Here is a 24,813-nt window from a genome sequence, read left to right as displayed (position 1 = left end):
ACAGATATAAAAAAAATAAAAATATATAAAATTGATATTAAAATTAACAAAAATTATATATAAATTTGATATTTTTTTATGTTTTATACGTTTATAATATAAAATAAACGCAACATAAATATATAAATTAAAAATGTTCAAGTCTATTAACAAGCATGAAAAGTCGATCTCTATACAATTGCCAAATTATTTTTTGTTTTTCTCTTGATTTGGTGTGTCACTGACGTCAATTTAGTTAGAGATTTTAATAAAATAAATTTAATAACTTCAAAAGACAAAAAGTTTGTTGTTGGAAAAAAAAAAAGAGAATTTTACTACTTCCTACCATCGTCGATAAACTCTAGAGAAAAACTCTTGACCTAAAGGAACAAACTCATCATAGCTAAAAATCTTCATTAACACACAAACAATAAAAAAAATAATTCAGTAAATCAATCGTCGATCCAAGAATACTGCTTACGAATTTCTTCTTCTTCTTGAGGAGTAAAATCATTCTTGATACCAAAAGTTTGACGAATTTCCTCAACAGTTTTGCTTGCTTTGATCATATCAGCAACTTGTTTGGCCACTCGTTTTAGCAACTTCTCTACGTTGAGATAGTTTGCAGCCATGAAAAGCTCGTTAAGACTAACTCTATCAACATCAAGAAATTCCGATTCCCAACTGTTGAATTCTTTTTCGACGTCTTCAACGTTGTTTGCTTCCACATAATCTACATGTTTTCCACACCATTCGATTATCATCGTTAAGGTCTTGCTATGCACCCTGAACAATGGAATCACACCAGTGGCGCACCCATCTTCAATCATGTTTTTGATGAGCTCGGATTGCATGGCTACGGATTCTTCAACCTCGAAGATTTGGTTGTCTTTGCTCATCAGCGTCAAAACCTTGGATGTTGACATGGTTTTTTTCTTTGCTTTTGATAGTTGAGAAAAAGAAAAACAAAAAGAAAACGGACGAAAATATTTTGTTGACGGAGAGATTAGGGTTTATATATATATATATATATATATATATAACTTTGTTTAAAGTTTTTTGCCCTAAAAATAGACCTGTTTAAAAGATGGATTACTCACTTAAATTCGAAAATTTATTTAAATTTTAAGAGAGTTTGAACAAAAAATTAAAACCTATTAAACGAGTTTGACACAATTTTATACTCATTTAAATTTCAGGTCGGATTTTAAATAAAAAATTTAAAACTCGAGTTTGATTCGACCCAACCCGAATTTACATTATATATATATGAATTAATTTATAATTCGCATTATATATAAAAATTAAAAATAAAAATTATATATATTTTATTAAACTTAATTTTTACTTTCATATAATTTTTATTTTTAATTTTTGTATATACGTGAATTGAATATAATTTTATTAAATTTAATTTAATCACATTATTTTAATTTTTTATTATATAAATTAAATTTAATGAGTGAATTTGAGATTTATTTTTTTAATTAGAGTCACTTGAAAAAATTTTGAAGCTAGGTTGAGACTGAACAAGTATGTAAGTTATTAATATTAAATATGAACCCGACCTGAACTTGATTCGACTCGACTTATGCACACTTTTACCTAAGATAAGATCTTTTTTACAATAGGTTTTATATTTTATATTTTTTGAATTATACTAGAATTTCAATTTTAGATTTTTAATCCTAGAATCAACTCCAAATCATTGAACTTTATTTTATTAGTCTCTATCTTATAATTTTGGGCTTTTATTGGACAATCTTATTTATATATTCATCAGTTTTTTCTTTTTAAAAAACTAATAGTAATAATAGACTAATTTCTATTTGAGAGGATGTTTACTTTTCATACAAGAAAAGGTAAAAGCCCTTTCCTAACCCTAACAAGACTTGACAGAAGCATTAGTATATATATGGTACCGCAAGCTCAGATTTAACCACTTAATATTTCAATTTGCTTCTATCAAAGTTTTATGTCTGTAGCAGCCATGACTTCCTTTGCCAAAAGCAATACCAAAAACCAACCTCCATTGTTGTTTTTGTTGGGGGAGCCCAATGGTGAAACCAAGCATGCTTTCCTTGATCCTGTAAACCAATCTCCATTCTTGAGTGAGGCAGAGTTTCCCGAGCTTCAATTTCAGGTTGAGTGTTTGTCATCAGGGCATGGTTGGTTACTTCTACTATCCCGGCAAACCTCTTCTCTTTTCTTTCTCAACCCCTTTACCCGTCAAAAATTCGATCTTCCATATCGATCATCTGGTTTCACTGCTGTTGCTTTCTCTGCACCCCCAACATCTCCAGATTGTGTTGTTTTTGCTATCCAACATCAGTATGGTATCCATTGCCGTACCAACTTCCATGTAGACGTTTTACGTGTTGGGCAAGAAAAGTGTTGGAATCGATATCCATATCGAGTTGGGAAGGATTTTGGTGTTCTGATGCATGCAATTTGCAATGATGGGATTTTGTATTGTATGGATTCTTGTGGAAGGATTGCTACTTTTGATGCCAATAAAAAAGGAGATACTTGGACTGAAATTTCGAGCAAGAATTTCAAGCAGGTTCGTCTTTCTTGTTTCTTCAAATTCAACGGTGAACTCTACGGAGTTAAGCTGTATGGGAATTATAGCGCTGTTGAAACAGTTTATAAACTGAAGCTTGAGAATGGGGTTGCAGCAGCTTGGGAAGAGGTCAATGATATGAGAGACCATACAATGTTTCTTGGCCCTTACGGTTCTTGTGCTGCAGTTGGCCTGGATGAAAAGCTATTGCAAAAGAAAATTTTCTTGGCCAGGGACGACCCCACATCGAAGTGTCTGATCTTTGATTCTGATGAAGGAAACTATAAGAAGACTGCAACGGTATCTTCATCAGAATATAGCTGGTGCTATTCATCAGTTTGGATTGAAAGATCAGCAGCTTAGTTTATCCTTTATAATAGTTTCTTATTAGTTTGTATGGATGAGATTTTTATTTCCATTGTCTAATAATGGAACCAGTTCAATGATGTGGTTAAATTTATCAAACTGCAAAATAGACTTAAATCATAAATAAATTAGTGATTTTAGTTGAATTGAGTGTGTTTTTAACCTCATTCCTAGAAAGATTGCATTTTCTGAGATATCAAAATGTGCAAATTCTGTCATTTTATTCTCTCATATTTTATTCTCTTACCAAACATAATCTTAGAATAACGATGAAAGAGGGAAAAGTCAGAACATCATCTCATTACCTATACTGCAGTCTGACAAAAGTCGTTCTGACATGCCAAAAAATTATAAAACAGACTCCAAAATCATATTTCTCCCCATCTAGAAAAGGAAAAAGTCATTATACCAACCCACAAATTTCAAGGGTAACAAAGGTTCTGAAAACAAAGTCATAATTCCTCTTCACTGGCCTCAGCAGCGGCAATCTCAGAATCCAATTTGTTTATTAGCTGCTCACTTACATGTTTTGCTACAGATATCATGTCAAGAATAATGCTTGGATCTAGGCCTGCACCACCCCGTTTGGAAAGGCCGCAATGTGTCCTTTCCGGTTAACTGAAATTGAGACAGCCGAGCTCATTTGGGATTCCTCTTCTGAAGTGGCATCAACAATATAGTGTCTCCCCACCTAATTAAAGAACAAAAGGCAAGAAAATAAAGATGAAATAGCAAAATACTTTTTTTAAGCAATTAACAAAAATTTTAAAAGAACAGCAGAGCTGCTTTACCTTTGTTAGTGTAACTATGACAGGGATCCCAGACGTGTCAAACTGTAGAAACTCTTCATCACTTATGTTGACTTCAGGTTGTTCATTACCTACTGTCTCGGCTGCAACATCGACCTTTGGGACGCCAGTATTGCTTAAAGCAGCCTTTGCAAACAACAAAGTTGAGTTGTTAATTTTGAGTTTTGAGAACAAATGCAATCACCATATGTATCAGAGTAAACTAACAAAAAGGCATTTAAAATGGTTAAGTACAAAACGAGGTTGACAGAAAAGAGCTTTGTTTAGTTTTGTGGCTGTAGAAGGGTTCTTTGTTGAGGTGAGGAAGCGTTACAAACAACTAGAATAAGATCTGTGGGGAGACTTTAGAAAGAAAGATTGGAGCAAACCTTAACAGTGCGTTTGGATTGAAGGGAGAGGAAGGAAAGGAAATAAAACTCCATTTCCCTTGTTTGGATAAATTTTTAATTTAAAGAAAGGGAATGAGATGAAAACCATATTTTTATTATGTCCATCTTTTTATTAATACTAAAAACCTAATAAAAAAACCTAAGCAGATCACAATCAACCTATAGTTTTTTCAAAGCCATTTCTTTTTTCAAGTAAGTTTCATATATCTCTTCTAATATAAAAATTTTTGATAATTTTTTAATGATTTGAATTTGATGAATGGTTGAATATAAATAAATATATTTTTTAGGTTTATGAGATGACAGACTAGCTCAAAATCTATCAATGCATATTTGTAAAATATCTTCATGTTTCACTTTATTAAAAACCATTGATATAGCAGCAATTGTAAGGTCAGAAAAATAACAAACATATCATGGTCCAAGAGTGCTCTAAAATCACATGTAATGAAAGGTTATAATTGAAAAAAATTATTATAATGAATCATTTCCTTTCTTTTTCACTCATTATCCAAACAATGGTTGTTAAAATTCCTTTTATTTCCTTTCCTTTATTAATTTTAATTATCCAAACAGAGGTTATATGTATATTTTCCTTTCCTTTAAAAAACTTTCTTTTTTATTCTTTTCCTTTCCTTTCCTTTATTAATATTTATTCAAACATAGCGTAAAGTATTGAGTGCAGTGGCAAGTGATGGTTGGTGGAGAAACAAGGTTGAGTAGGAAAGAAAATGAGATTGAAAAAAGGATTTAAGAAGAAATAATTATAAAAAGAATTGGTAAATTTACCAAAAGTCTCTGAAAGTTCCAAAAATCCCTTAATGAACTGTGGAAACTCTTATTTATAAGTTTGAATAATAGGAGTTACATATCTTGAGTATTGAATAAGAATAATGATGAATAATAAGATAATTAACCATTACAAAAGGTATTTAATATATTATTTAATGAGAGTTTAATTAGTTTTTTAGTAATAAATATAGTGAATATAAAAATTCACTATCTGTTTAAAGGAAAGGAAGAAACACTCATATTTTAGAGAAATGTTAAGAGAAAACTTCTTAACTATCTCCATATCTGATTCATCAAGCCAAACTCTCTGGAACATTTCAATAGTGGAGTTAACCCAAGAACTCCATCATATTCTGGGGTTATTTGCACTTTGTCTTTAGGTGAAGTAACATTTGATAAAGCATCTTTTGTGGAATAACTCTTAGTGAAATAACTTGTGTTTCAAGAGTTTTCGATAAACGTGTTGATTTTATTCTTTGAGAAAGTTGTTTTGAGAACAGCTGTTCCATGAAGGTATTGTTCCATAAAAGAGTTATTCCTTGAATAGTTGTTACGTAAACTATTATTCTGTAAATGGGTTGTTTCATGAATAGTTGTTTCATAAAATAACCTTTACTAAAACAGTCTTATCACCTGTTTCTTAAAATAATCTTCACTAAAACAATCTTATCACTAGTTCTGATTTATCCTCAATTTTGACAACTTTAGAGAATTTTAAAAGAATAAAATATTATAACCAAAATCAAGAATCTGTATTTGCCCTTTGTATGAGAATTCTTAGTATAAAAAGTTCTCATGAACTAGTACATTTAAAGAGTAAAAGTAAAATATAAGATACATTTATTCTTATAATTTTAAATACAAATGATATAAATTTGCTCTCTGTATGAGAATCCTTAGTATAAAAAGTTTTTATGCACTAGTATAATGAAAAAGTAAAGGATGAATAATGTTTGCCTTATTAAAAAATATGTATACTTTGACTATGCATTGTGCATGTGGAATTCTTTGATAAAGATTAAAGAATGTTCTTGTATAAAATAAATAAATTTTAATGTTATAAATAAAAGAATTACTTGTTAGACAATTGTGTTTCCAAAAAAACTAGATAAATTTTTAAAAAATCATTGATGAAATCATCTCCCTAAAAAATAGTTAAATTATTAAAAGAATATATAATGATAGTGTTTCTCTAAAAAAATATAAAAGTTATTAAAAGGAATAAGTAATGAGAACGTTTTTTAAAAAAATAAGAAGATTATTAAAAGGAATAGGTAAATGAGTGTTTTCCTAAAAAAGAGAAAAATTATCAAAAGAAATAGGTGATTGGAGTGTTTCCCCGAAAAAAAAAAAGAAAAATTAAAAGAAATAGGTGATGGGAGTGTTTCCCTAAAAAATATAAAATTATTAAATAGAATAGGTAAAGAAGTATTTTTAAAAAAAATAAAAAAATTAGTAATAAAAGTGTTTCCCTTAAAAAAAATATGAGAAAATAGAAAATTATCAAATGGAATAGGTAAGGAAGTGTTTCCCTTAAAAAATAGAAGAACAAGTAATGAGAGTGTTTCTCTACAAAATAAGAGAACAAGTAATATAAATATTTCTTACAAAATAGGAGAACAAATAATAAGAGTGTTTCTCTAGAGAATAAAAGAACAAGTAATACGAATATATCATAATTTTTTAAAAATGACTTTTGGAGTACTATGCTAATTTTTTTTTTAAAGAGTGCTAGGTAACAAATGTTTCTTAGATAAATTTTCTTTCAATTATCTATAAATAAGTAAGATATATTTATTGACAATTATGTTAGCTTTATAGGTTAGATGGTGATCCAAAAGGGAGGTGAATTGGATCTCTCCAAATTCTTCCTAAATAATGATTTCAATATAGTTGAATAAAAATTAAGACAATAAGCCCTTTTGATGAAAATATAATGAAAACAATAACAATTAATGAACTTAAAATCAAATATAAATAATAATAAATTATAAGAAGATAGGGATAAAGAAATCAAACACAATGATTTATAGAGGTTCGGTCTTTCTCCACAAGGTACCTATATCTCTCTCTTGATTATCCACACCAAGGCTTCAATCCATTATGTGTTGAAGATTACAAACAAGCTTCTCAAACCTTTACAAACTCAACACTACACACTTTTAATGGTTATCCTCCCCCTTAAGCTTACAAGCACACAATACAAATTTTTTTTGAAGTATTTTGCAAACTCTAAGAACCTCTCAAAGGTTAGGTGTTTGCTAATTTAAGGTATACAATGGTATAGACAAGAAAATGATGAATGAACAACAACAATAATTTGGATACAATAAATGTAAAGATATAGACTTTGAAGCTCTAATAGCTTTTAATTATTTGAGAGAATGAAAATATGGCTTGTTGGCTTTTGCTCTCTTGATTCATAAATCTTCTTAGTGTGTTAGAGTACCCAATTTATAGAAAAATAGAAGAAGTAGCCATTGAAAGTGTTTGGAAAGTGAAAGTAACCGTTGAATCCTTGATAAAATAACCGTTGGAGTGATTTTGGCCTTTAAGGGATCAATCCCCTCCCTTAAGGGATCGATTGGTTCATGTTTTGAACCAATTTCCCTTTGAAAATAGCCTAACCGATCGATCCCTTTTGTAGGGGATCGATTTCTTTCTGAATTTTGGGTCCTTAAAGCATTTTGTTTGAAAACCAATCGATCCCTTCTAAAGGGGATCGATCATGTCCATGCTGAGTGGTAGTTTTGTGTTTTGCACTCTACTTGCTAATTTGATCATAACTTGAGTTATACAAATCCAAATCATAAACTGTTTGAAGATTTAGAAACTAGACTTAAAGGGATTTCTATCCAAGTTCATCACCTAATTCACTGTGTACAAATTATAGTGAATTTTCAAAGTTACGCATTGTGCAGTTTTTTTGACAACTACAAAGTGTAAAAATTCAAAATCTTTTCTTAAAAAATTTAGATTTTGATTTTGTTTAATCCATTAGAAAGTAGACTCAAAGAGCTTTCCAACAATATAAAATTCAAATATTAAGACTTTGTGAATTAATATAGAAAAATAAAACAAGTTCGATATTGAAAAACTTTATTATTGTAAAATAGCTCTCTTAAGTTAATCTATTTCCCAAAACCAATATTATCAAAATTGTATTAAGTCCAAAATGAATAAGTTCACTTTAAAAACAACAATTGGACTTTCATTTAAGCTCAAATAAATAATCTTTAAAGATAGATTTGGTTTGAGAAATATGAAAACAAAGAAATGTTTGTTTAAGCTTTGAAAATCATATTATTTATTTAGTACCAAAATATAAAACTTAAGAACATGTACTAAATAAATCATTTTTCAAAATTTTGATCAAGTTTATTTAGCTTTAATGTTTTGTCATTTCAAAATAAGGATCAATTCAAGGCTAACAATCTCCCCCTTTTTGATATGACAAAACTTAATGATAAATTTGCTTGATGAAAAATTTTCTTTGAAACATTTAAGATTTTGAAAAACATTTTGAAAAACTTCCCCTTAATTAATGCATGGCAAAACTCTCCCTCAATTTGTGCATCCTAATCCAATGGCAAAACTCCCCCTCAATTTATGCATCCTAATCCAACACAACTCAACAAACATATGTTAGAGCATATATAGCAATTAAGTACATGTAAACATATGCATATCAAGCACAAGCAAATTTGTCTATATGATATTTCTTTCTCTTTTTGTCATAGCGAAAAGGAATGAGCATATTAATGAGTAAATAAACACAAAGAGGCATCATTAACAAATATATTCATGAAACATTTCTCCTCATTTTTGTTTATGCTCTTTATACCAAATGTTTAAACTCTTATATTAATTGCAATAAGTATACAAAGACAAATATCTTTTAACTCTCTCCCTCATTTTTGTCATTTCAAAAGAAAGAGAGATCAATTCAAGGCATAAGACAAAATGCTTGATACCAATAATATCAAGAGTATTTTGAATACATGTAATCAAGTGTAATATGCACAATGAAGTTCACATACATGTATTTAAGAAAAAAAGTATAAATGTATCCAAATTTGGCATTTTAGCACAAGTCATCAAATTTATTACATGAAATTTATGAGCAAAGGATAATGAATGATATGCAATCTACTCATAAATCATGTTATTATAAGATGTGCTTAGAGCCTAAAACATCAATAGCAATTAAGCATAAATTCAAGCACATGCATACAAGCCCATACCAATTATTATGGATATCAATTGTTAAAGATATGCATCAAGAAGCATACCAATTGTTATCACAAAACAAATTAAGCAAAATTGTATTATAGGATTTCTCCCCATTTTCAAAATAAGGATTAATCAATATAAGGCACACACAATTTTGCATGAGAGGTACAAGCTATATCAAGAATAGGCGTATAAATAAACATCTATGAAAGTTAAAAAAATCTTTAACAATTTTGATACCAATTGTTACCAATTGTTAGAAATTTTATTCAACTTTCATAGAACAAACATACTTTAAGCATATGAAAGATTCATTCAATATATGCATAAATGATAATAGTAATCTTTCATAAGCTATCCTATCCAAACAATAACCAAAAGCTCATATGTATATAATAAATCATAAATACTAATGAGCAATGAGGTTCAATTATCATTATGTCTTTCATAGAACAAACATACTTTAAGCATATGAAAGATTCATTCAATATATGCATAAATGATAATAGTAATCTTTCATAAGCTATCCTATCCAAACAATAACCAAAAGCTCATATGTATATAATAAATCATAAATACTAATGAGCAATGAGGTTCAATTATCATTATGTCATAATAAAAATTATATAAGCATGATTTTTCAAACATGATGAGTACATATGCTATAGCAAAGAAATAATGAAAGCATAATTGTTCAATTATAATATAAATATTTCAATGCATAACAATGTACTTAATCTAAGCATATGCAATTAATCAAACATATATTTATTTCAAACAAAATCACACAAGCATATGTAAAAACATTTCAAAACATGTATAGCAATATACCAAAAAATATACAAACCTTTAGACACAATATGGTACATGCTATCTCAATGGACTCAATCAATGAACATTTTTAAAGAAATCAATCTATTTAACTCATGTCCATGTTCAAATATTCAAACGAATATTCATGCAATTAAAACTATTAATCAAAGCAATCAAGAACTAGGCATGAATATTAATAAAGGTGAATTAATCAATCCAAGCTTTAACAAAAAAATATTAAGACAAATTTTATCAAGTAGCTTGGTGATTAATTTGTGCAAAGTATTCACAAATTCAAACACAATATCTCATTTTTGCACCTATAAAAGCAAGCATTTATCAAATCATGCATTAAACATTATAAATCATAGGCACATAATATAGATTCAATACAATTACCTCCATCCTTATCAAGTTATGTTGTTGTGCTCATTATAGTTGAGTGAGGCTTTGAATTCTCTAATCAACATCATTTGAGCTAGTCTTTTATGTACTTAGGCTTGATCGATGAGGATGACATGCTTTGCTTGCTATACTTGAAATTCCAAAAATTTAGGCTCATCTATGCTCATTTCAAGTTCTCTAGCATAGACTTAGAAAAATTTCTTGACAAAGGATTTTCATTAGAAGCATTAAAGAAATCAATTGATCAAAATTATACCAATTGTTAGAAAATAATTTCATATTCTAAGTCATTATAGGAAAAAGAAAATTTATTCACTAAGCATAAGTTGTCAATTGCAAGGGAGATATATATACTTAAGCTAGAGGTCATATATTAATTCAAATATCAAATAGCACAAGAATGGCATTAAAGCAAAAATTCTCATGTAATGTGCAAAAATTAAACCTTTTAGATCATTCATGAACACAAAATAGACATATTCAATATTCATGTATATTCAAGAACTCACCAAAGAATATGTCAAAATAAATTTTAGGCAATATGAAAACTAGAAACTTAAGAAAAACATATTTATCGTCAAAAACATATTCAAGAAAATTTTAGCACAAAAGCATAAATATGTCTACACAAATTATAGGCCATAATCAATAATGACTTAAGCTAAAAATAAGCATCATAAAAAAATCACTCACTTAAGTCATGTTACAAGTATGTCAAGTCAAGAGAAATCACATTTATCATATATGCACATACTTGATAAGAACTATAGATGAACCAATAACACATATCATTTACAAGTAAGTAGTTCATCATATTTAAAATCACAAATAAGAAATATATCAATTAAGCACAAGATCCAAAATATTTCACAAAATTAATAAAACATTTTAAGCACAAAAATAAGCATATTTCACAAAATATCTTTCACAATCAAGAGATAAATAATTCAAGCATTTTAACCACAAGCATTAAAGTCAAATTGAATTAACGATCATACAAACATATATCTTGACTAAGACTAGAAATGAACCTAGAATCAATATATTCCATTTAAGCACATAATGTTCATCAATTCATCAACACAAGAGAAGAAATAAATATTGAACTAATAAGGATAAAGAATTAAAGCATATTTCAAGACTATTTCATAAGAAATCAAAAGATGAACAATCAAAAAATAATATTTATAATTTAAGCACAAGATGTTCATAAATTCATAAATCAAGAGTTATAATAACTTAGAATATAACAATCAAGTTTAAATAATATTTCACAAGATCCAAACACTATAAACAAATTGAGCAATTTTTAAAAATCATGGTCATTCATGCTAAAATCATTCCAACAAATATATTTATGCAAAATAAATGCATGTTCAATTCAAGCTCACATTTTCTTAAGTAAAATCGGTATATTCAAGATATATCAATAAAGCATATACCAATATTCATTAAGCATCCTATGTCCAACAAGAATAGGCAACCCAATTTTTCATAATCAATCAAGTATCTAAATTTCATCAAGAATAGGTAACCAAATTCAAATCTTCTTCAAATAAAAGTTTAGAGGTTACCCATCTCTATTATGTGTCTAGAGTATTTAATCTTCAATCTCACATTGTAGCTCCTTACTCTAGCACACCTACAAGAGACAATCTCATTTGATTTTTGGTGCCCAAATTGTTTTGGGTCCTTGAGAGTTAGTCACCAAGTCTCTTTTTCCTTTTGAAATCCATACTTGCCTAATTCTAAATGAGACTTTTTTTTCAATAGGACAAGTATGTATAGTATGACAATCAAAATTATAAAATTTGCATTTAATCATTTTAACACTTAAACTTTTATCTAAAAGCTCTTGTTTTTCATTCATCAAAACATCAAATTTCTTTTTCAAATCAAAATTTTCATACCTAATTTAAGAGGTTTTTAAGTCTATTTTCAACTTCTCATTTTGTTTTTCCAAATCATTCTTTGTACTCATTAAAAATTCTTTTTCAACTTTTAATTTTGAAATTATTTTTTTATGTTTCAAATGTATATTTTCAAATTCAATTACTAAATCATTGTAAGCATCTTGTAACTCATCAAAAGTGTAAGAGTTTGAATCATAAGAGTTAAAGGTTACCTTTGGTTCCTCAATAGCCATAAGATATGATGCATGTTGGTTGAAATTTATCTTTCATGTAGCTCATCCAACTTTCTTCATATTTCATTTGAGGTTTAGTATTTTGAGACTAAGTTAAAGTTGTAATCATCTAAAACTTCATAGAGAATACACTTGACCTTTGCATCATTTATTATTTACTTCATATATTTTGCATCTTTGGAAGGAGTATTAAGCCATTTTTTCATCACATTTCATGCTCCAAAATCTTAAGCCATAATGAACATCCTCAACCTCTTTCTCTATTCATAAAATTCAAATTTATCAACCATGAGAGCTTTAAGGACTTCATCACCATCTTGAAACCAAAATTAAGTCATAGGATCTTTTCTCAAGCTAGTTAAACCTATAAAAAGAGACCAAAACTTTGATACAAATTGTTAGCTTTATAGGTTAGATAGTGATCCAAGAGGAGGGTGAATTGGATCTCTCCAAATTTTTTCCAAATAATGATTTCAATATAGTTGAATGAAAATTAAGACAATAAGCCCTTTTGATGAAAATATAATGAAAACAATAACAATTAATGAACTTAAAATCAAATATGAACAATAATAAATTATAAGGAGATAGGGATAAAGAAATCAAACACAATGATTTATAGAGTCTCGGTCCTTCTCCACAAGGCACCTACGTCCTCTCTATTGGTTGTCCACACTAAGGCTTCAATCTACTATGTGTTGAAGATTACAAACAAGCTTCTAAAAGCTTTACAAACTCAACACTACACACTCTTAAGGGTTATCCTCTCCCTTAAGCTTACAAGCACACAATATAAATTTTTTTTGAAGTATTTTGCAAACCCTAAGAACCTTTCAAAGGTTAGGTATTTGCTAATTTGAAGTACACAATGGTATAGACAATAAAATGATGAATGAACAACAAAAATAATTTGGATACAATAAATGCAAAGATATAGACTTTAAAGCTCTAAAAGCTCTTGATTATTTGAGAGAATAAAAATATGACTTGTTGGCTTTTGTTCTCTTGATTCATCAATATTTTTAGTATGTTGGAGTGCCCAATTTATAGAGAAATTGATAAAGTAACCGTTGGAAGTGTTTGGAAAGTGAAAGTAACCGTTGAATCCTTGATAAAATAGTCGTTGGAGTGATTTTGGCCTTTAGGGGATCGATCCCCTCCCTTAGGGGATCGATCCCCTCCCTTAGGGGATCAATTGGTTCATGTTTTAAACTAATTTTTCTTTGAAAATAGCCTAACCGATCGATCTCTTTTGTAGGGGATTGATCTTTTTTCTGAATTTTGGGTCCTGGGAGCATTTTGTTTGAAAACCAATCGATCCCTTCTAGAGGGGATCGATTCTATCCATGCTGGGTTGTTTTTTACTTACTAATTTGATCATAACTTGAGTCATACAAATCCAAATTATAAACCGTTTGAAGATTTAGAAACTAGACTTAAAGAGATTTCTATCCATCTAAATTTCATTACCTAATTCACTGTGTACAAATTATAGTGAATTTTCAAAGTTACACCTTATGTAATTTTTTTGACAACTGCAGAGTGTCTAGTAAAAATTCAAAATCTTTTCTTAAAATATTTGGATTTTGATTTTGTTTAATCCATTAGAAAGTAGACTCAAAGAGCTTTCCAACCATATAAAATTCAAATATTAAGACTTTGTGAATTAATATAAAAAAAATAAAATAAATTCGATGTTGGAAAACTTTATTCTTGTAAAATAGCTTTCTTAAGTTAATCTATTTCTCAAAACCAATATTATCAAAATTGTATTAAGTTCAAAATGAATAAGTTCGCTTTAAAAACAACAATTGGACTTTTAGTTAAGCTCAAATAAATAATCTTTAAAGATAGATTTGGTTTGAGAAATATGAAAACAAAAAAAGGTTTGTTTAAGCTTTGAAAATCATATTATTTATTTAGTATCAAAATATAAAACTTAAGAACATGTACTTAATAAATCCTTTTTCAAAATCTTAATCAAGTTTATTTAGCTTTAATGTTTTGTCATTTCAAAATAAAGATCAATTCAAGGCTAATAAATCACTCCTTGAAATGTAAGAAACATTCATTATAAGAGTGTGAGAGATGTACTTGCAAAAATTATGAGCAAAAATACTTTTTGGAACAACATATGACAAATTTGTTTCTAGGAATCATCATTAGATGTAAAAATGCATTTCAATACAAAAGCATGAATAAGAGATACTTTTTTAAAAAATAATAGGTAATGAGAAATGTTTCATGAGAAGCATCTCTTAAAAATACACATGAATAGTTTGAGAATTCTTTTGAAAAATAAGAAGCAGCTTTTAAAAAATATTTGCTGAATACTTATGAAGATATTACTAAAGTACATCGAAAGAAAAGGTGAGAAATGCTTCTTAAAATGGCACTTGAAAATTTTCTTATGATGAAAATTTTTAGAATAATAATACATGGGATGCTCTTTTTAAGAAATATTTCGTATTATGAAGTAAAATGATTAGTAAAACATTTCTTAAAAATGAGTTTTTTGGTGATGTTGTGTGAGAATATGAAATAAGCAAATTTTGAAAATTACACATATAAGACATTTTAAGATATTGAATAAGAAGCATTTTTTTTAGATTCATTTGTCAAAATAAAACAAGAGATAAGCTTTTTTTAAAAAAATTCTTGAAATGATACACAAGTATCAAGTGTGAGGAAAATATCTTTTAGAATAGCAATATGACATTTCTTGAGATGTTGCACAAGAAGTTTTGCATATAAAAGATATTTCATTTGTCAATTTTTCTTGAAGAACTTGTATATAAGAGTAAAATAGTGGCAATAAAAAAGTAATGTAAAATACTTTAATTGTCAACTTTTTTTTAAAAAAATTTGTATATAAGGGTAATGTAGTAGCAGAAAATAACTTAATAATCAACTAGATTTCAAGAAGAACTTGTACAAGAGTAGCACAAAATTTTCTCTTTACATAAGAAATTTATAGAAGAAACTCAAATGACCATAACATCTAATTTTTTTTTTTTTAAGAAAAGCTTATAATTGAGAGTGATACAAAAACTATAAATATTGCTTTTCTTTTGAAATATTTTATATCTGATAGTGACGAAAATAGTGCAAAGCCACAAAGCCTTTATTGGAAGAACTTTATACATAAACTGAATAAAATAATAAGATTTAGAATGTTTAGTTTCTTTTAATAAGTTTTTTTTAAGAAAAATTTTCAAGTTTGGAATTAACTATTCTTTCAAATTTGTATCATCATATGTATGTATTATACATCTTTGCTTCCCTATATTTCAAAGAGTTTTAAGCATTTCATATACAAATTATTTTTGTAATATGGTGAACTTCTTAGCATATAAAAAAATATCACATAATAATATGTATATGATGTAGTACTTAGGAGCTTTTTTTAGCTTTGGTGTTCGAAAAATCTTAATAATATTAAAATTGCATTATAATTATAATACTTCCACTTATGAAATGGGTAAGGCGTATAATAATAACACTAATATAATTACGTGTGTATGGCCAAGGAGAACTCTCTGCTTCATATTAGGGAGATAACTTCTCAACCCAATACAAATGAGATGTTCAATCTAAATTAAAGCAATGAAGTTACGATAAAAAATTTATCAAAATGATTTACATCATAGTACTTAAAAAATTGAGGTTAAGAAATAAATGATAAATTGTGACCAGTAATCTTATTTTCAATTTATAAGAGAGAGTTAATTCTCAACTTAGTATCAAATAAGCTCATTTGATAACAAGTATAAACAATAAAATTATGACTAAAGAATGAGCGATATAGCTATGACTAAAGAATAATTTTCAATTTTGAGATAAATCTCAACTTGGTACTAAAGAGGTACATTTGATAGCAAGTATCAACAATAGAATAGTGGCAAAAGAATGAGCGACAAAGCTACGGTCAAGAAGTGATTCTCAATTTCATACTAAAGAAGTAAATTCTTAAACTAGAGAAAAAGAGATCAAACTCTACTATGTATTAAGCGGATAATTTTTTTCTCAATTTAGTATCAAAGAGATTAATTTGATTCAAAGTAGAAAGTGTTAAATTACAGCCAATAAAAGTGAATTTAACATAGCAACCATATCAACTTTGTATCTCAATTTAATTTTGAAGATTAATCTCATGTACAATTAAAAAAAAAATTCAATACAATTTAGGGTAATGACTTTTTTCTTAAAGTTCTAAAAATGTAAACATTTTCATCACTTTGAAATATTTGATAAATGAGCATGCATTAAAATATACATTTGTTGGCTTTTCACTTTTCTCATGTTAAGCTTTTTATCAATTAATTGAATTTCTTAAACATGTATGCAGTAGATAATAATAGTAAAGAAATGCTTAGTTAGTTGAAAAATAGTAAAAAGTGAAAGATTAAAATATTTGTAACTAATTAAACTTCTAATATGAAAGAATAAATATTCTAACCAGATTATTGCTCTATCATTGAGTATTCTTATGGCATTAGGATTTTTCATATCTAGCAGAGTTGCTTATATCATGTATCTGATGAAGTTTTATCCAATGTAATCGCACATTCTTAGTGGAATTGCCAAAATATAGAAAGGTTCTTTGTTGAGGTGAAGAAGTGTTGCAAACAAATAAAACAAGATGTGTTAGGAGACAACGAAAAAGAAGATTGGAACAGACCCTGAAGTATTGAGTACAACAGTAAGTGGTGATAGGTGATGAAATAAGGTTGAGTAGGGAAGAGAATGAGATTGAAAAAAGGATATAGAAAGAAAGAATTATAGAAAGAATTGAGTAAGTTTGCCCAAAGTCCTAAAAATCCCCCAATGAACTATGAAAACTCCTAATTTTAGGTTTCAAGAATATGAGTTACATATCTTGAGTATTGAATAGGAATAATGATGAATAATGAGATAAATTAACCATTATAAAAGGTATTAATGTATTATTTAATGAGAGTTTAATTAATTTTTTTGGTTATAGTTACAGTAAATGTAAAAGTTCATTAGCTATTCTAAAGGAAAAGGAGAAGCACTTATATTTCAGGGAAAGGTTAAGAGAAAACTTTTTAAATATCTTTATATTTGACCCACCAAACCAAGCTCTTCAGAACATCCCAATAGTGGAATTAACCCAAGAACCATGTCATATTCTGAGGTTATTTTCACTTTTTCTTTTGGTGAAGTAACATTCAATGAAGAGTCTTTTATAGAATAACTTTTAATAAAGCAACTTGTGTTTTAACAATTTTTGGTAAAGGTGTTAATCTTATTCCTTGAAGAAGTTATTTTGAGAACAATTGTTCCATAAAGATGTTGTTTTGTAAATGAGTTGTTTCTTGAATGGTTATTCCGTAAATAGTTATTATATAAAAAAGTTGTTTCATAAATAACTATTATGTAAAATAACATTTACTGAAACAATCTTATCACCTGTTACATAAAATAATCTTCACTTAAACAGTTTTATCACCTATTTTGATTTATCCTCAATTTTAACAATTTTAGATAAATTTTAAAAAATAAAATATTAGTAACCAAAATCAAATATCTACAGTGGCAAAAGGTTATTTTACTTCACCCTTGACTTAAATGTGAAGCACTTATGTAAACATGACAGAACTCAAGCATATGGCTCATAGAGGTTTACATGAAAATTGTAAATTGATGCAACATGGAGACCCCACTATGCTTGATATCAATAAATATAGGATATAGGCAATCAAAAAGTTACAAAAATTTGAATGAGTTAGGATAATCATTAGGAGTTGATCATTGGGCAGATCTTTACCAAATTTTACAACATAAGTTGAGAAAATAGACTCAGATTAAGCATTAATGATTCAAAACTCATTTCATCTAATAATAAGTATAATTGTTTTTCCTTACTTAAAGTTAATTTAAAATTTAAACTCATCATAACCAAACCAAGAGAGAGAGAGAAAGAAGAATACAATTTCAAATAACTAAAATACCTTAATGATAACGACAATGGCATCTAGCAAATTTCCATATAAGCCAGTAACAAGACCGTTAATATAAAGATCCCAACACATTTTTCCTTCTATAACCACTAGAGATGAAGGATCAATTCCAGCTCCTAGCATAAATTGATTAAGATAATTACATTCTCAAATTGAAGAAAAGTAATAAATGCTAAAATAATAACGAATTATAAAAGAGTGACCATCTACGAAAATATCTACCTACCTTACTTTTACCATCGAAGAGGCAACATTGTAGAGCAACTGAGAGTTTTGTTGACAACTCTTCACCCCATTTACTTTGTGTAAAATTAAATACAAGAATTCAACTCATGAAACAAAGTGAATAATGGATTATGGATAACATAATAGATGAATAAATATAGACAAACCTTATGTAGTCATGATTATAGAGTAGTATTCACAAAAAGCAAAAGGAAGAGCATAAATACTAGAATAGAGTTAGTCCCTTTCACAGCATTGTTGACCAAAAAAGAAAAGGAAACTCACACATACACACACACACACCAAAAATGAGATTAATAAGTCCAATCGTCCAAGAAAGAGTTAATGACATTTAACTTATAACTACTCCAAAAGGGCTTGTAACTAGCAATTTACAACTCTTCATAAAGATCATGTTCTCTAAGAATGATGATTAATAATTGATAATTGCATACATGGATGTTTAAGCATATGTGTCATAAACTTGAAAAATTATTCACTCTTTCAATACATCCCTATCATTACTTTTTATGTAAACAAAATTGCATTATTATCTTAACCAACTAACAATGAAATAATATGAAGAAATATGAAAATATTCATATGACTTTAACCAATTCAATCAAAAAAAGGAAAGATTTCAGTGATAAAGCAAAATCACTTTAAACACTAGTTCTGTAGTTGGACTATAATCAACATATATAGCAATCTTTCTTTTGTCAGGTTACAATGAGCAGAGTTTTCCAAGTTTAGCCTTTCAAATGGATTGAATGGTTTAGCACATAAAGATTTCAATTCAATAAAAAAGGTTTTACCACTTGAGAAGATAAAAGAGGTATATACTTGTCAACGTAGGCTCACAAATGAAACATAAGTTTTTCTTAAAAGGCATGAATCCCTTGAAAACCAAATAAGTTCGACACTTTCTTTATCATCCAAATGTGGTATTTTGATATATGTCAAAGTCAGCTGTGATAGACTTAAACTTTTGAAAGTTGACTTAGGGATATGAAAAATAAGGTTATAATTTTCAAAATCAATCATTTTAATGAATTTCAACCTTTTAGGGTTCTTGATATCTTCAAATCTTTCAAAAAGTTTGGGTTGTCTTGAGTTAGCATTCATCTCTTTTAGTATTAAGAGTGATTTTAAGACTTTCAAAGTTTATTCTAAAGTGCCTTTTTGCTAGGTTTTCACCCTAAAGTCACATTAATCTTTTCTTTTTTTCTTTTTTTTTCTTTTTTAATTATTGCACCATGCACTCAAGAATTCAAAATTTCCCAAAATGAGATAACAGTCCAAATGGATAATTAAGGAATAAAGAAATACAAGAAAGGTTCACAAGTTTTATGAACATTCCTAAAAAAGAAACTCTTCAATTTTACACATCTTTACTTGATCCAATATAGTTTTTTCTAAGGACGTAACGTAGGCTAATGTTAGGAGTTTCCAAAAAAAAGGATAGATAGGCCAAAAATGAGTATTTATAGGTGATTTAAACAAATGATCATTCTTTCACTTGAAAGGTTTTTTTTTTGGGTATTTGTCCTTTCATTTTTCCATGCTTTTCATTCAATCATTCATTTTTTCTTTTCCTTCTTTTCTTTTGTTCTTCTTTTTCATTTATTCATTTTCTTTGTTTTTTCATTTTTTTGTTTTTTTTTTATTCTTTCACTTTTTTTTTTTAAGTGGATTCAAAATTTGGGAATCTTTTATTGAGGCATTTGCTTTCAACATATGGGGTTACTTCTTGGATTATATTTAAACTCTAAATACATCCTATTTTGCCTTTCCATATCGAAAGTGATCCTTTGTCAAGTTTTGTTTTGAAAAAATTTTATCAGGCTCAATGATAAAATTTTTATTTTTGTGAAGAGATAATGAAAGATGACCATTTATCATTTCAAGCACAATTACTTAAATTTGAAGAGTAATTCTTTTCAAAAAAAGATTTAGAGAAAATTTTTCTTTTTTTTTTTGTTTTCAAAAAAAAAGTTTCTTTAGTTAGGCCTTTTTAAGTCTTTTGGACTTTATTGATTTTTTTGAACTTTCTTTGAACATTTTGGTTTTCTTTTCTTGATTTTTTCAAAAATTATTGAGATCATTTGGATTCATTCAAATGTCTTAAATGCATGATGTTACAATCAAAATTTTTCTTTTTTGCTTTTAATGTTTTTTTTTTTTTTTTTGCATGCTCCCTACTACTATTTAAGAAAGATACTCTATTTTGACAAACCATTCCTATTGAAAGTTAATGTGAGAAAAAGATCATGTGGGATGAACTCATTTAAGTTGTTAAAGAATTCATTTCACTCCACAAAAGGAATAGGTCAATCATAACTCAAGTTGTCTTAAGGGCAATAAGATTTTTTTTTTTAGTCAATGTATCTCCAAACACTAGACAAGGACCATTTTGGGGTAAAGAATTGGGAGGCTGATATGTTTAGGGTTATTTTAAAAGATTTGGTAGCTTTGGTTTTGAAAATTCTTAAAACTACAGCATAGCATTAATATATCTAAATTCTGAAAAATGTTACGTTTTATCTAATTTTTTAAAAATCTCAAATTTTTTTGTTTCGAAATTGGTTTTCTTATTATTCATTACCTAGGAAACGATTATCACCTTTTTATATTACAATATTATTAGCCAAATGCAAAGTTCACAAATTTAAGTTCATATTTCTTTAAGGGTTATAGTTAATGAGTAAAATCATTTAAGTGATTTAAAAAAGGTATAAAGGTATTTAATGAGTATATTTCTAATAAGTATTGCCAACTCTTTCGAGACTCTTTTCATTTTTTATTACAAAACAAAACTTTTTTTCCTTTTTTTTTCTTTTTAAGGCACTTTCTTTTCTTTTCATGATTTTGAAAATTATTTATATGGGGCTTTATTCTCAATTAAGCATTTTATTTTTGTTAAAAAAAATTGAGAAATCAAGAATTCATAAATAAATGTAAAAAATTCAAATAAAAAATCTATAAAGTAATATATCATGCAAAAGTTTATCCATTTAGATATCCAAATTAAACTAGAATTCATAACCTCAAACTAAGACTACAAATCTTCCTAAGCAACATGTCACCCCTTTAACCTAAAAGTCAAAATTTTTTTTTGAATTTCCAAATGGCTTTAAATATTGGATCTTATAGTACCTCACCATACATATTTTCTCTCTAGCTCATACCTACTAACAATTCACACAGACTTTTCGTTTGACTCATTCTTTACCTCAAAGTTTAATGATCCTGTTTTGATAAGATCTTTGACTTTGTATTTTAGTTTAGGCTAATCCTTTGTTGAATGTCCCTGATTACCATTAAGGTAATCGTATCATGTATGAGCATCATGCCATCTTGGGTAAGGAGGTTTAAAAGGTTTCAGATGTACAAGTTTTAAAAAATAATTTTGGATTAGTTAAGGTAGCAGTTCATAGTGAATCATGGGAATTAATTAAATATGACTTCTCACTTGCTTATTTCTTGATCCCTTTGAACCATTTATTTTTTGGCCAGACCTTGTAATTGGTTTGATGGTGGATGTAATGGTTGGGCTAGGCATATAAGTAAGTGTTTGAAAAACATACATTGGTTAAAAAATTGTTTTTGGGGTTGGTTGATAGGGATAATGGGGTGATGCTATATGGGCTCGATACATTGGGTAATGATAGGGTGAAATAAAGTTTCCAAATTGTTGCCCCTCGTGGCTGACAACCTAAGCCACATTTTCAACGTTCTTTTTTGTATCAATAATCTCCTATCCTCTTAAGCTTACTATTCTTGATAGCATTTTTTATTATCTCCCTGATAAGTACCACATTAATAAAGTTTTTAGCAATGTGACCAATAAGCTTATGAAAGTATGAGGCTTGAAGGGTATTGATAAACAAGATAGTTGTTTCCTTTTCGATCAATAGTGATTGTACTTAGCCATCAAATCCCTCTATTTATAGGCATACTCCTTGAAGTTATTATTAGGCTTTTTTTTTTCATAGTCTAAAGAGATAATTTATCTGGCGTGATATTCACTACATGTTTCTATTGCACAATAAAAGCATAAGCAAGACCCTTTTAATAGTGGATTTTACTTCGATCCAATTGCATATACCATCTTATTACAAATCCAATTAGACTATCTTGGAAGTAGTGTATCAAGAGTTTATCATTATGGGTATAGCCCGTCATTTTCCTACAAAACATCTTGATATTTGTAATAAGACGTTTTGCTCCATCATATTTCTTGAAGTCAGGAACTTTAAACTTTGTAAAAATAACTATGTTAGGAAATAGGCTAAGCTCATTAGCATCAATATTCCTGAAGACATTACTTCTTTCTATCGCCCTAAATTTCTTTTCCAACATATTGTATTTTTTTTTAAACTCAATGTTCTCGACTAGTTCTAGCAACTTTTTTAATTTCTCATGTTTTTAAAATCATCTAGGTTGGGTATCACGATGGGATCATAGAAGGTATCCCTAGGATTAACATTATCTAAACTGAGGACGGTTTAGTACCAATATAATTGTAAGGCTGGTAATTTGCTAAGGGTCTTTGTATAGTATAAGGATTTTGAGCATAGGAATATGTGAACCTAGGTGTGTACAATGATTCCTCAACAACAATTTCTTCATTTATCTTAGATGTTTTAGGAATTATTTTTCCTTTCAAAAGCCTTGACAATATCTATTTTAAATACAGTAATCGTATTTCAATATCTTGTTATATTTCTGCAACCCTTCCCCTTATCTCTTCTTGAGCCTGTTCATTCCTTTTTATTCCAATCCTACGATCTTCCATATTGTGAACAAAACTAGTCTAAAAAGATTTAATAAGAAATCAGCACTATTGAACCCTTATTCTTTGAAAGAAATAAGATTAACTCTATTTTTCATGATGATGAATGTGTTTGACATAATCATGGATGCATGAGTGGTGCAAAACACTATTAAGATGCATGGATGTTGGAAGATGAACATTTACATATATACAATGCCTAAGTGACAACAACCATACCACTTATGTAAATGTGTATACAAAGGATATGACATGATGTTACAATAGTGGTGATGTGTGTTCACATGAAATGTGATCTGTATAATCACATTTTATAGAATCATATCATTCATGAATCTGCATACATGAAATATAATAATATATTACATGAGTAATGAGATACATGTATATGATTGATGAAGCATACTTATATGAGATGCATTAACATATTTTATGCGTGGGATACAATGCATGTACAATGCAAATCCAATGAAATTGATACTAACATTTGGGTATGAGATAAAGTGCATGTAGTATGTTATTATTTTCAAATGCAAAATATGGTAGAAATAACCACAAAAAGGATTAAACGAATTGCAAATGATAAAATTCAAAATAGTAATTATTTTTTTTAAAATTTCTAAAAAGGCAAATCTTTAACAAATACTAAACCAATTGAATAGTATGCACTAAAGAAAATTTATTGGATTGATCTTTTTATTTCTCTCTCTTTTCTTCTTTTCATTCTTTTTTTTTCTTTTTCTTTTACCTGTTACTTATTTTCAAATTATTCCTTGACTTCCTAAGATAACTCACTAACAGAACAACCTATTCATGACTCTTAAAATTTCATAAAAATCTCGTTGACAAACTATTTAAGATGAATGTCTCCAATGCTTTACGTAAAAAATAATGATGCATTTAAGAAATCTAAGAAAACACAGAAAACTTGGAAAAATTAATTAAGGAAGAGTTTTAAATGCAACGCGAAAAGGTAAATTAATGTTCTCAAACAACTTCTCATTTTTTTTCTTTTTTTCATTTTTTTTTCATTTTTTATTACCTTTTTTTCTTTCTTTTTTTTTACACTTCTTACAAGATCATTTTTTACAAGACCCACCAGACAACTTGATCAATTTCGAAAGTTTTTTTTATTTTTTAAAAAAATTTAGGAACACAAAAACAAAATAAATACATAATAACTTGATGCTAAATTCAAAAGAAATTTTGGGTTAAAACAAAAAAGGTAAAATTTCTCTTTTTTCATGTTTTTGCTTTTATTTGTCTAACAAAGAAATTAAGAAAAACATTTTTCTATTTGTTTTTTTCTTTTTT

The 24,813-nt window shown here is 28.0% G+C and overlaps 1 protein-coding gene and 2 pseudogenes across 1 annotated transcript; 1 reads left to right on the top strand and 2 right to left on the bottom strand.

Annotated features, from left to right (window-relative positions):
• Nucleotides 1-431: 431 nt before the first annotated feature.
• Nucleotides 432-905, bottom strand: LOC111309548 (SKP1-like protein 11 pseudogene; annotated as a pseudogene).
• A 1,064-nt stretch (nt 906-1,969) lies between these two features.
• On the top strand, nt 1,970-2,905 carry LOC111309547 (F-box/kelch-repeat protein At3g18720-like). Its single transcript, XM_089748660.1, has one exon. The coding sequence runs from the start codon at nt 1,970-1,972 to the stop codon at nt 2,903-2,905; it is 936 nt and encodes a 311-aa protein (XP_089604786.1).
• A 401-nt stretch (nt 2,906-3,306) lies between these two features.
• Nucleotides 3,307-22,889, bottom strand: LOC111309858 (uncharacterized; annotated as a pseudogene).
• Nucleotides 22,890-24,813: the final 1,924 nt, after the last annotated feature.

The sequence above is a fragment of the Durio zibethinus genome, chromosome 19 (assembly GCF_047325235.1).
Source record: "Durio zibethinus cultivar Kanyao isolate XHJ-2024 chromosome 19, ASM4732523v1, whole genome shotgun sequence".
Lineage (NCBI taxonomy): Eukaryota > Viridiplantae > Streptophyta > Magnoliopsida > Malvales > Malvaceae > Durio > Durio zibethinus.
The sequence above is the reverse complement of the archived record's forward strand: the minus strand, read 5'-3'. Positions and strand labels throughout refer to the sequence as shown.

What these genes read in the sequence shown, in the direction of transcription:
- LOC111309547 (XM_089748660.1), top strand. Translation starts at nt 1,970, where the DNA reads ATGACTTCCTTTGCCAAAAGCAATACCAAAAACCAACCTCCATTGTTG.